This window comes from Microtus ochrogaster, chromosome 4 (assembly GCF_000317375.1).
Source record: "Microtus ochrogaster isolate Prairie Vole_2 chromosome 4, MicOch1.0, whole genome shotgun sequence".
NCBI lineage: Eukaryota > Metazoa > Chordata > Mammalia > Rodentia > Cricetidae > Microtus > Microtus ochrogaster.
This window is the reverse complement of record NC_022011.1, coordinates 89,178,789-89,192,082: the sequence shown is the minus strand read 5'-3', so window position 1 is coordinate 89,192,082 and position 13,294 is coordinate 89,178,789. Positions and strand designations below refer to the sequence as shown.

At 41.5% G+C, this 13,294-nt stretch overlaps 1 protein-coding gene across 1 annotated transcript in view; it reads right to left on the bottom strand.

Annotated features, from left to right (window-relative positions):
* The window catches only part of Dnajc10 (DnaJ heat shock protein family (Hsp40) member C10), a 37,816-nt gene that overhangs the window by 11,042 nt on the left and 13,480 nt on the right, over positions 1-13,294 (bottom strand). The window contains exons 10-15 of the mRNA XM_005346640.1: positions 10,372-10,509; positions 8,545-8,634; positions 7,776-7,889; positions 5,653-5,767; positions 990-1,117; positions 664-780 (exon numbers count right to left, since the gene is read on the bottom strand). Coding sequence (XP_005346697.1) covers positions 664-780; positions 990-1,117; positions 5,653-5,767; positions 7,776-7,889; positions 8,545-8,634; positions 10,372-10,509 — 702 coding nt within the window. The remainder of the gene's footprint in view (positions 1-663; positions 781-989; positions 1,118-5,652; positions 5,768-7,775; positions 7,890-8,544; positions 8,635-10,371; positions 10,510-13,294) is intronic.

Genomic DNA, 13,294 nt, shown 5'->3' with positions numbered 1-13,294 from the left:
GGATCTCTGTGAGTTCGAGACCAGCCTGGTCTACAGAGCTAGTTCCAGGACAGGCTCCAAAGCCACAGAGAAACCCTGTCTCGAAAAACCAAAAGAAACAGGTTTTACCTTTCTTGTCATTTTTTTCTTTAACATTTTAGTTTTTGAGTTTAAAGATTCATATTATAGAAAAGGAAATAAACCACTATGAATTCACATAGCTATGATTACCATCCACTCATGGCTACTCTTACATAATCTATACCTCTCCATGTCTGGATCACTCTTACCCTATTCATAACAACCAGAGTATGTTTAATATATAATGTCATCACCCACGTAAACATATTGCCACTTCCACATCGTGAAAATGAGCGGTTCTTTTAAACCGGATATCATGCCTGCTCAAATCAAACTACTCAGACTGACAAGTAAAAAGAAATCCAAAGAATAAACTGCAGACTACTAAAACTTAATATGTTACAAAAGCACAAAGACTTAATTAAAGAAGACGGAAAATTTTGGAAGTATTTTATGCCTCAAACACATGCCTGAATTTGGTAAACAAAGTTGCGTACAGTCAGCCATCTACAGATCTATTTACAGTTCAACTACAATTAATTTTGCTCAAACTGTTTCACTATTACTGCCATCACAAGGTTGTGTTAATACTGAACGTCTTACCATGCTGCAGAGTCCTTCGTGAACTGTGCAGTCTAGTGTGCCAACTTTGAGCTGGCCATAGAGCAGCGTTGATGCCTTCCGTAACTCTGGCAAAAGAGCTCGACAGGGCGGGCACCACTGGAAGAGAGGAGTGAGCATGAGCGAGAGAGGACGAGGGAGGGAAGACCTGTACTGTCTCCGCTGAGTGCCGTGGTCTGTCCCACAGCACCTTCTGCCACAGCCTCGTCCTGGGAGCGCCCGGAGGAGCAGCAGGGCCCCCAGTTCTAGACTGATGTTCCAGTTGTCGAGGGGATGGCTTTTTGAGATGACAAATAAAAACAGCTCACCGGGGCAAAGAAGTCAACAAGCCATGGTTCCTTGTCACTTGCAGGGAAGTTCTGAGGTCCAAGCGTGGTAACATGGGAATTAACACTTTCTTTGGCAAAAGCAAGTATATCGTATAGAATCTTCTTTCCTATAAATTGAGAGAAATTAAAGTATGTGGTCTCTTTGTACGGAAACATTCTAATCTTAGTACTTAAAATATAAGAAACAAGAAGGCCTATGGATGACTGGCTCTGGTGGGTTCCTGTGCTCCACACCCTCTCCTTGGCTTGCTGTGCCAGGAATCCCTTCTATTGGGCATTCTTCTGTTTCCTGAACTAAATGACAAGGCCTCTGAGGAATGCTTTCTCACCTCATAAATACAATAATCCCTTTAGTAGTCTCTTGAATTTGAAATATGTATTACAAATTGTCCGGTGGAAAAATGTACTTGATTACTGGAAACTTAGTGTATCTGTTTTAGAATGACCACCCTCTCCCCAACCCCTATGTGTCTCTCTTTCATATTCTCAGACTTAGCAGATTGCTACCCAGGTGCCTAGATGAGACCACCCAGAGGGTTCTTTTTTTTTTTTTATTTTTAAAATATTTGTTTATTATGTATACAATATTCTGTCCGTGTGTATGTCCGCAGGCCAGAAGAGGGCACCAGACCTTATTACAGATGGTTGTGAGCCACCATGTGGTTGCTGGGAATCGAACTCAGGACCTTTGGAAGAGCAGGCAATGCTCTTAACCACTGAGCCATCTCTCCAGCCCCCACCCAGAGGGTTCTTGCCTACCTGTTCCCCTATGATTGTGTCCTCTCCATCTCTTGCCCTAGCCCTATGCCCCCTGCTACTGCTCTAACAGCCACACTAGTGAATGCACCCATTTTCCTACGGCTACTGCAGTCACCCTTAGAAAGCAACAAATACCAAACTTAAGTGCATTCAATGTTTTGCCACAGTCTGAAGAGCATGCTCTGTGGCTTGGCAGACGACTTTTCTTAACTATGAGACTCCATTTTCCCTAAGTACCTTCTGACTTACTCAGCAGTCAAAATGAAGATGAGCACTGAGTCAGACACATACCTACTGTCACGGTTCAACAGACAGGACAGGTGAAATGACAGTGATGTTACTCTCCTGCCTGTTCTCTTTAGTGCTGTTTCCTGAACTGCTTCACAGTTTTCTTTCTGAGCACCCTGAAAGGTGGTCCCGATCACTGGTTCTCCTGTTTCACTCACATTAACTCATATTCACTCAGGCCTACTTAATGTCTTCGTTTTTGGCTTACATTTCTCTACTGAAACCAAGGTATATACTCAATTGTGATCTACACACTCTACTTCCTGTCGATGCCTAATCCTTCCTCACTAAAAAGTCCGTAACTCTTAAGTCCAATTCACTACATAAAATTAGGACAATTACAGGACTCCTCTCTTAATCCCCTATATACTAACAAAAACTAAATGATACTGAGTTTCTAAAAGGTTTAAACCGATCTACTGACCTCTTAGGTACCATCTAAGGTATGGCAGTCCTACCCGAAGTGACCAGGCAGCTTCTGCTGTCCCTTCTAATGTTGCCTCCTACCTACCCTGGGCAGTGACTTTTCTAAAACCAAGTATCTCCCTGTTTTCTCTTAGGATGAAATTCCAGTGCCTTTCCCTAGAAGATCAGAATCTTTGTCTCCCAACAATGACCTTTCCCATCTTTGAAGTCCTGCTGGCCTAAGATCAACAGGGCTCTCTTCTTATCTCAAGTCTGTAAAAAACCAACTGTGTTTTATCACCTCCTCTACTGGGTAGCCATTGTCTAGACTTTACATCGTAACGTGGCCATTGTTCTTCCAGGGCTTCCTCTAATCTCAGAAGATTGTTCTACCTCAGTTTCTTTGTAAGTACAATCTACACTTACTGAAGCCCAGTTTCCTTCCAAGACAGCTCCAATGCCATTTACTTCCTGTCAAAGTGACCACCAGAATATGGGGCTGTGATCTCATGTGTTACTTCTGTCTTGCTTTCTCATTTTCAGGTAACTTATTCTGGGATTAGTCAGCGAGCACACTGTTAGCAATCTAGACTGAGCACACAGTGAAGAACCAAGGCCTCTGGCTCCATGAAGCTTTCTGATTACCCCTTCATCTACCTTGACTGCAATGTCACAAGAAAAACTAAGATGGCTGTTCCCAAATGGTTGTTATCTAGGTAAAGGATACTACTCCACACTCAAACACTTTACCTTCTGCGTTCTCTTCAAGTCTCTAGAAGTTAAGTACAGCTCACATCATTTCTATTTTGTTCTAGTCTGTCTATTTTACTTGGGACACAGAGGTGCTGAGTGCAAGGTGCAGTAAAGTTATTAGCAACATAAAGGGACATGCTTACAGGCTCAGTTGCTTCCTACGTAAGAGAGTAAGTCTGGAAGGGTAATTTGGGGTTTGCTAATATCTGGAGGAGCGGAAAGAGTGACTGTAACTCAGAAGGCAGAGCCCTGTGCGACAGCACAAGGACTAAAGACCTCGGTATGTTCAGGAGTCAAAAGTGGGTGAAGCTAATCTCTGTGGAGAGGGGCAAAGGTGGGTGCTGAGGCTACGAGAACAGGCAGAAAGAGGTGTGAAAGCACCCTGACCCTGCAACAACTCTTAAAGCGTTCCTAGACATGCCTGACATAGTCCAGGTGCTGGGGACAGAACAGTGAGCAAAACAGACAATGCCATTGCTGCTATATGAGGAGCCTAACACTCATTCTCCAGAAGACTCAAAATGCAGAGCAGTGGCATGAAAATAGTGTGCTGGGTGCCGAGTGCAGACAAAGGAGGTGATGGATCTGAAAATAGGCAAAGAGAACAGAGAAGATGGGGAACATTTCATAGGTAACAGGTGTCACTCCAACTGGGCACAGAGTGTGTATATAATCTTAGCACTACAGGGGCCAAGGCAGGGAGACTGCAAGTTCAAGGTCAGTTTGAGCTTTAGGTACATAGAATTCAGGTCAGCATGGCTCAGAGTATAACCTACCTTGCTGTGAGGCTCTAACAGAGCTTAGAGTCCTAAGTTCAGGTCTTAGAGTTAGTCACTTGTGTGTGCCTATGTTGGGGGCAAGTTATTCAACACTTTCAACTTCAGTGCTCCTCTTCACTGGGAGCTGTGATCTGACAATGCTTGTCCTGTGGTCAGGGTGGTCCTGTCAAATCTTTGCCCAGGGGTTCTTGGCCTTCCTAATGCTCCCCTTTAATACAACTCCTTATGTCCTTGTGACCCTCAATCATCAAATTATTTTTGTTGCTACCTCATAATTGTGATTTTGCTACTGTAATGAATCATAATGTAAATACTTTTAGAGACAGAAATCTGCCAAGGGGGTCACAACTCACTGCTTTAAGCTAAAGGACCCTACTTCTGTAATTGCTTTAAGCAGCTAAGCAGTTCATGCTCAATTCACATGCTCCCACTGACCTATGACAAGGACAAGCCCCCTGGATCTTGTTCAGATTTACATAGTGGCCACTGAGCATCTGTCATGTTCTCCCTAGAGAGCTCTCCTGTCCCTATCACACTGTCGTCCAAACTTCTTGAGAGCACAGCTACTGTCGTTCGAATAAGAATGGTCCTCATAGGCTCACATATTTGAATATTTAGTTTCCAACTGATGGAACTGTTTGGGAAAGATGTGGAGGTGTCACTAGCGGTGGCTTTGAGGTGTCAAAGCTCGTACCAGGCCCAGTCTCTTTCTTCCTCCAACTTGTACATCAGATGTGAACTCTTGGGGTGTCTCCAGCACTGTGACTACCAACCTGCTGCCTGCCCCTTGTCATGATGCTCATGGGCTAACGCTTTCAACTGTAAGCAAGGAAATTAAATGTTTTCTCTTTTAAGCTGCACTGGTCATGGTGTCTCTTTAGAGAAACAGAAGAGTATCTAAGCCAAGAGTTCCTATCTTGCAACTCTATTACCTCATACTAAGAGAGCAGAGATAACAGGGGAGGCTCAAGAAGCCTCTGTTGAATCAGTATCTGTTACTCATTTAACTGCACGTCTTTCGGAACATCAGATAAAGCAGTTAATGAAGTCTGAGTTCTCAGGCAGGCAGGGCTACCGGTTAGCGGAGAGAATGAATGAGGGATGGTGAGATGGAGACCACAGGGGTGCTTGCTTTGTCAATAAATCCCCACACGGTGATGTGCCACCCTCAGATGTTTAGCTGAAATAGTTATCCAAATGTTAAAAAAGACCTTTAAAAGAATAAGCATAATAAAATTATTAACTATATAATTAAAATATCTCTCTACATATTTGCTAGTGAGAGCAAATTCTTGACAATAATTGTGTCCACAAAATACAAATCACAGTCAGAGAATTTCTATTTGAAAGCTAAGATGTGATTTTCCTAGTCTCACTGGGATGGGTGGTCCCCAGGTGGTGGCCTTCCTGGAGGAAATGTGTCACCACCATAAACTTTACAGAGTTCAGAGCCTCATTCCCAGTGTGTACGGTTTCCTGCCGCAGTTCAGTCGTGAGCTCTCGCTGTCTCTGCTGCAGGCCTGTTGCTGCCTTGTTTGCCTGCAGTGGTAGTGAACGGCCCTTTACCCCTCTGGAATATAAGCTCTCATGTAAACCCCTTCTCCTAGAAGCTGCCTTGGTCATGGTGTTTCAGCACAGCAAGAGAAAAGCACACTAACCATGATGGATCTCATACTCTTTGGTTCCTTGTCCTTTAAACACTGCTAGACAGGGCTGGAAAACGTAGAGATCAGAGCAGATGCCCGGTGCAGAGGAGCAGTCAAACCTTCCAACCTGGAAAGTAGAACACTGAATTGAATAAAACACATTTTATACAGTTTTTTAAATATCCATACAACTATCTCCAAATGACATTAGAAGTCAATGGGCTATAAAATAAAGAGATTTACAGGAATGGTTCATTTACAGGATTTAATACTGAGTTCAATAAAGAATGCTTCCCAGACAATTTAGAAATCTGCAAGAAATTCCCAAGAAAATGAGAATTTCTTTAAGAAAAATATTCTTGAAAAGAACATAGGGGCTATTTCACTTTGTGGTAGAGCAAAGGTAACTTTGCAAGCGAGGCACTTCAAAATAATGCAGAAAAAGGACGTTCCAGTGTCAAAGAAAATAGCACAAATAACACAAGCAAATGATAGACCAAGGAGGGAAACGTGGTATTTAAGACAAAAGAGCCATTAAAAATAATAATAACAATCATATGACCAGGAAGAAAAATGAACCAGGACTATGAACAGAAAGTAGAGAAGAATGTGATTCAAAAATTACATTCAGAGGCCTGGAGAGACAGCTCAAAAAATAAACTGCTGCCAGACAACCACGTGGACCTGAGTTCAGTATCCAGTATCATGCTAAAAACAACACAGAGAGCCGGGTGGTGGTGGTGGTGCGCGCCTTTAATCCCAGCACTCAGGAAGCAAATCAGAGGCAGGCAGATCTCCGTGAGAGAGGCCAGCCTGTTCTACAAGAGCAAATTCCAAGACAGGCTCCAAGCTTCAGAGAAACCTTATCTCGATAAACAAAACAAAAACCAACAGCAACAACAACAAAGAGGCCATAGCTTGAAACGCAGCAAGGAGAGGTGTTTGGAGAGAGGAAAGGGAAAGAAGAAATGATGTAACTGTAATCTCAAAGATAAATCAAACAACAATAAAACCTGGGACAGCGGTTTGCACCTCTAGTCCCAGGGATGAACAGGTAGGGACAAAAGGATGGCTGGGGCTTATAGCTCAAGTGGCAAATCTGAGGTTCCGTGAGACACCATTTCAGAACATTTCTTTTTTTTTAATATTTATTTATTTATTATGTATACAATATTCTGTCTGTGTGTATGTCTGTAGGCCAGAAGAGGGCACCAGACCTCATTACAGATGGTTGTGAGCCACCATGTGGTTGCGGGAATTGAACTCAGGACCTTTGGAAGAGCAGGCAATGCTCTTAACCGCTGAGCCATCTCTCCAGCCCCCGAGACACCATTTCAGAAATGAGGTTGACAGTGACTGACATACAATGCTGACTTCTAGTCTCCACACCTAGTCATGTATATAGGACTGTATTCACAATCATTACTATTTAGGGAATGCCACTAATAAGTATCCCTTTCATATAAGTCACACACAAGTATTGACAACTAGTATCATATGCAGCTCCTAAGAATACAATAAAGTAAAAGTGCAATCAAGACAAACGATGGGGAACAAATATATACATGGACAATGAACAAAATAATCCATGCCTTATTTAGGAACTGTAAAAGGAAAGGAAAATGCTCTGCAGTGGGCATGGTAGCAGAGCCCACAATTCCAGGAGTCAGGAGAGAGGTGGGGACGAGTTCCGGGACACTACAGCTAGGTCCTATTTCCTTAAAACAAAGCAAATGACAAGGTGAACTAACAGACCAACATCAGGGGCACAACAGTAAGGGTCTAAGCATTAAGTCTCCACACCAAAAGGTATCAGTAAGAAAACTGAACACGTACTTCCAGGACCACAGACTCTTGTGTGGTCCAGGCTGGCCTCTCTCTGCCTAGCTCAGGATGACCACAGCGTCTGACCCTCCTGCCTCGACAAGGACCACAAATCTGCACTGCTGCCAGGATCTGCACTACCGGGATCCAACTCATAGCCTCATGCGCACCGTGTGAGTGCTCTACCAACCAATTCTATCCACAGATACTAAAGCTATGTGCGCAAAGAGAAAAGAATTGACAAACCTTTAGTCAAACAAGGCAGACAAACAAGGATGCCCACAAGCTAGGCAAAGTATAGTTTTCCTTACTTGAATATGCTCATTTTTAAGCAGAGTTTTCAGTTTTTTCAATTCAGGATCATTTACATTTTCATTTTTTCCAAAATGAAAAAACACGAGCCAGCGATGATGCGCCAGACGATCCTGACGTGACAAGAAGGAACAAGGTCAGCAGAGGGCGAGGATCCAGTGTTCACTTCTCTGACATAAAATAAACGCTAGCTACCCTCCTTGTTAATTCAAAGTCTCCTCTAAATCAGTCACTGTTCTCTTGAGGTCAGCAGTAATAGCGCTCTAGAGTACACGGTAAGAGATAGGTCACTGGGTCAGAAAGCTTAAAGCAAGGGCTGTTCCGAGAAAAGAATATGACTTTAATAACTTAAGACTTGGGAAGGGCTGGAGAAATCATATGTTTTATGTTTAATAAAATATTTGGTAAAGATACTCCATCCAGCGCCAAGTGATGAACAGATTAAAGGGGCTGAGTCTGCTACTGACTGCACACTGTGAACACAATCGGAAGATGCTCCCTAATCCCAGTGAACAGCTGTGCTCTCAGACCGAGGCTACTTTGTCATCCGTATCCTACCTTGCTGGTCCTCTCAAAGCTCAGTTTCAAGGATGTAAAGATCTTTTGAATTAGAAACACTGCAATTTCTGTAATCAGAATTCTCCCAGAATTAATATATAATCCTTCAAAACTGCTATTTTTGATTCTCCCAGCAACAAATAAATTCTGTTGTTAACTTATTATGACCTGCAGGGTTGTCAGCATTTATTAGTACTGTAAAAGCATCACCTCTAGTTTATTTGCTGGAAGCAGTTCGAAGTCTGGAAGATGATGTATGATTTCCATGTATATTTCCTTAGCATCCAATGAAGTAAGGAACTAGAACAAAGGAACCATATTGTAAACTTTCTAAGAACATTCTCATTTATTGTATTTGACATCTTATTACACCTTCTACAGGTTAAGGTGTAAGAATAAGTTTTAACAACCATGTAAATTAAGCAGTTTTTAAAATTATTCCAAATGAGACTGTTTGAAAAGTACGCCATATTTTGGTAACTACTAAAGAACTGTATAACTGGACTTTTTCAATTAAAAGTCCATTAGTATGCATGTATGTGCACACGTATCACGCATGCAGAGAGGACACTGTGGCGCTGGCGTGTCCTAGTGCTGTTACACAGGCTCCACAGCAACGTGGGTCACCAGTCACTAGCCTTGTGTAGGAAGACTCTTTACTGCAACATCTTTTCAGAAAGTTAGGCTGTTTCTTTCTTTTTAAAAAATAATTATGTAAACAAATTATGAGTCGCTAACTCAATAAGTAAAATTTTCTGTGGTCATCCTCTCTGCAATTTGAAGTGAATTCTACAACATCAGGAAAACATGCTTGCTTAATTTCAGTTCTAACCACATTTTACACAATGTCCACACTTTAGTCTCTTAGGATTTTTAATATTAAAACACTTCTAATATTACATTATTTCTATTAATAAGTACCTAGAGCTGGAAAAAACGATTATGTATGTTTTAGAAAACCAAATCTCACATAGGTATGAATTTTTAAAAGCAAAACATACAGACAAAAATTTCTTTGAGCCGGGCGGTGGTGGCGCACGCCTTTAATCCCAGCACTTGGGAGGCAGAGGCAGGCGGATCTGTGAGTTCGAGACCAGCCTGGTCTACAGAGCTAGTTCCAGGACAGGCTCCAAAACCACAGAGAAACCCTGTCTCGAAAAACCAAAAAAAAAAAAAAAAAAAAAAAATTTCTTTGAACATGCCCGGAAGTCAAGTCTCTGCTTTAAAACAAAATGTTCACAGGAGGTGAACACTCCTCCCCTCACCCCTCCCTCACCTCCGCCTGTACTTTATCCTAGAGCTTGGTGTCATCACCGGAGCATATGTAGCAAAGGATGCAGAGCAAGAGAATGTACAGAGCATTAACCTATCTTTACAGCTACTCCACCATTTATGTTTAATAATTAAAACCTTACTTAACTTGAAAACTCAGCTTTCTTCTCAATTTCTTAAATGTGCTTCTATATTAAAAATTATACTAAAATTTATGCTAAAATTTCCCTTAAATGTATTTTTCTGTGTGTTTGCCTGAATCTATGTATGTATACGGCATGCATGCCTGCTGCTACAGTGGGCCACAGGAGGACATCAGATCCCCTGGGACTAGAGTTAGGCAGTTGTGAGCCACCTTGGGTGCTGAGAACTAAACCTGGGTCCTCTAGAAGAGCAGCAATGCTCCTAAACACTGAGTCATCTTTACAATTTTGCATAAATATTCTTATATAAAATATTTTCCTGGCTAGGGAGTAGACAGCAATCTGACAATATGAGCTTGGGAAATTTGTAAGTATTCCTCTTCAAAAATACACTTTAAGAAATACACAAGATGAACATGCAAGATTGTACAACACTGCTTATAGCCATGAAAGTATATATACAAATAAGTATATCTCAAAACAGGATGCACTAATCTAAGTATGTCATAATTCGTAGAGTATATTCAGGAATTATTTCTAAAAAGATGTGAGCAATTATTATCTTACAATGTGTGCACGCGTCCAATGACATGCAAAGAAATTTCTATAAAGTTACACATACCAAAACACTGGATTTTTCTCTGTTATTCAAAGTGGCTCCGGGAGGAAAATAAGCAGTGGTACTCGCTGTGACGTCCAAACTCTTGCAGAGGCTGTCCTGGGTGTCACAGTCCACCCATCCCACGCTGACAAGACCGTCCTGATGGGAAGTGCAAAGGAATGAACATGCCATGGTGCAAAGAAAGGAAAAAGGACAATGAGGTTCACCTTCCTTGGAGACTAAGCTTTTCTATTATAAAGTTAAAGCTCTAAAAAATAGTACTCCACACAGTATTCTAAACTATGAATAGTAAAATGTAATTTTCTCAATAGTAAACACAAATTAAACATCAACTTTTATTTTTTCCTTTTTGGGTTTTTCAAGATAGGGTTTCTTTGTGTAGCTCTGGCTGTCTTTAAACTGAGATCCCCCCATCTCTGCCTCCCGACTGTTAGGATTAAAGACCTGTGCTATCACTGCCCAGCCTCCTTTTTACACTGTTTTGTATATGAGAACTACATTTTCACAGTATTATTTTAACTAGGCTGTTCAACAGTCTCAGACTGAAACAGCCCACATCACTGCAGCTGTCCTTCCGTTATCATGAAGGCCACCAAAGTCTCTGCACCTGTGCTGTTACATGTAAATCAGCACCAGTCAGTCCTCACCTGCTGCTGCCCGAGCTCCTGTAAAGAGCTCCAATGTCCTACATAGAAAGCACATTTCTCAAAATGTCAAGTTACTAAAAGAAACCTTCCCAGACTAGGTAAGCTGGTAAACAGAGAGAACTGACATCTATTTAATTGGGACTCCATAAAGACAAGAGAAAAAAACAGAAAAGAAGGACAGTAATGGCTGCTAAGGTGAAAAAAAATTAACCTATATATCACAAAGTCCAATATTGTTAAAGAAAAACAAGAAAATGGTACCTAGGTAGTATATGTGAGCATCTGTAAGTAAAAATTAAATGGTACAAAAAAGTACACTATTGACTGGGGAGAAACCTAGCATACTTAAAACCTTAGGTTCAGACACCTGCACCACATATATGCACAAAGATACATTCAATTTACTGCATGAAGACTTATGAGAACCCACACTGGACTAACACAGATAGCAAATTTGCAAGAGGTAATGAGGGAAAATCTGCATTCACAGACTTGCCTTGTCTAAGAAGATGGAGTCAGAGATGTCAGAGACTTGCTGTAATCTTGATGGTTTACAAATTACAAAGAAAATTAACAATTTTTTTTTTTAAGCATTTCGAGACAGGGTCTCTCTGTAACAACAGCTCTGGCTATCCTGGAATGCACTTTGTAGACTAGGCTGGCCTCGAACTCACAGAGATCTGCTTGCCTCTGCCTCCTGAGTGTTGGGACTAACGGTGTGCTCCACCACCATCTGGCCTTACTTGGATTCATATAAGACTCAAAATATAAGAAAAAGTTAGCAAAATGAAATGGAGAAATAGAAATGTCCATAATAATAGTGGGAAGTAGTATGATACTCTTACAAGAAAACTAAATCTAGACTTGAGCATCATCACTTCATACAAGCACGTGAGTACTTGAGGATTTATAAAAGTATATACTAGGCCATAAACATCTCAATTTAGCTTAGAAACTATGGAAAGCATGTTCATTACCCATGCTGGAATTTACATAGCCAGGAATATCACAAAGCTTCAAAAACTTAGATCTGCTTTTAGACATTAACCATACTACTAAATAATCTATAATTCAAAAAACAGTTACAGGGCTGGTGAGATGGTTTAGTGGTTAAGAGCACTGGCTGCTCTTCCAAGGGACCTGGGTTTGAATCCCAGCACCCATGGTGGCTCACAGCTGTCTACAAAGTGCATTCCAGGAAGGAGCAACAAGATCTCTATGGCTTAGAGAAGCAACCTTCAATCACATAAGCACATTCATGTTACATGCTCCATACATGCTACCAATTCCTCGCCTTCAGACTACAGTTTGATCATATTCTTTCAGCACAGTAATATGCTATATAGTTTTGTAGCCTAGAAGCAACAGGCTATCCTACAAAGGCTAGGTATGAGGCATCCTGAACACACCAGGTTTGTCTTAGTAAATTCTGTGATGCCCCACAACGGTGAAATTGCCTGGTGTACCATCTCAGGGCATTACCTAACCCTTAAGTAACAGAACGACTAAGCTACATACATGTATGCATACACACATACACATACACACACACACACACGTTGGCATACATACATAAAAAAATGAAAATACAAATCAATTTAATATGCCCATCCCCAAATTAAACAGGACAGAAATGAGGCAGATACAAGCCCATAAAATTAATCTGTTATGCAGAAAAATCCCAACCAATCAACATCAGTACTCTACAGGACTTTTCCAGCTTCCACAACTGACAATCTCCCAGACCACGTGGAGTTCCAGCGCTACTCAAGGACAAGCATTATTCACAGCATGGGAGGCAGCAGCAGCAGCAGCAGCAGCAGCAGCAGCAGCAGCAGCAGCAGCAGCAGCAGCAGCAGCAGCAGGCTAAACCCTGAGATAACGAAATCTGAAGTCTGGAGATGACAAAGCCTAGCCAACAACTGAGGAATGCACACACAACAGTAAACACAGCAGACTCAGGTGAGTCATAAGGGAAGCACACACTAACACTGACAACACAATAATTTAGAAAGACACAGCTAAAATCATGTCTACCAGAAAATAAGATCACAGGTAAGTGGGATAAAGTGTCCAAGAAACCACAAGAAAAGACATCTGTTGTCAACTTCTAGCTGTACTCTTACACGGAGACACACTGTATAAGATCTCTGTTGTCAACTTCTAGCTGTACTCTTACATGGTGACACATTGTATAAGATCTCTGTTGTCAACTTCTAGCTGTATTCTTACATGGTGACACATTGTATAAGATATCATTTGTCAACTTCTAGCTG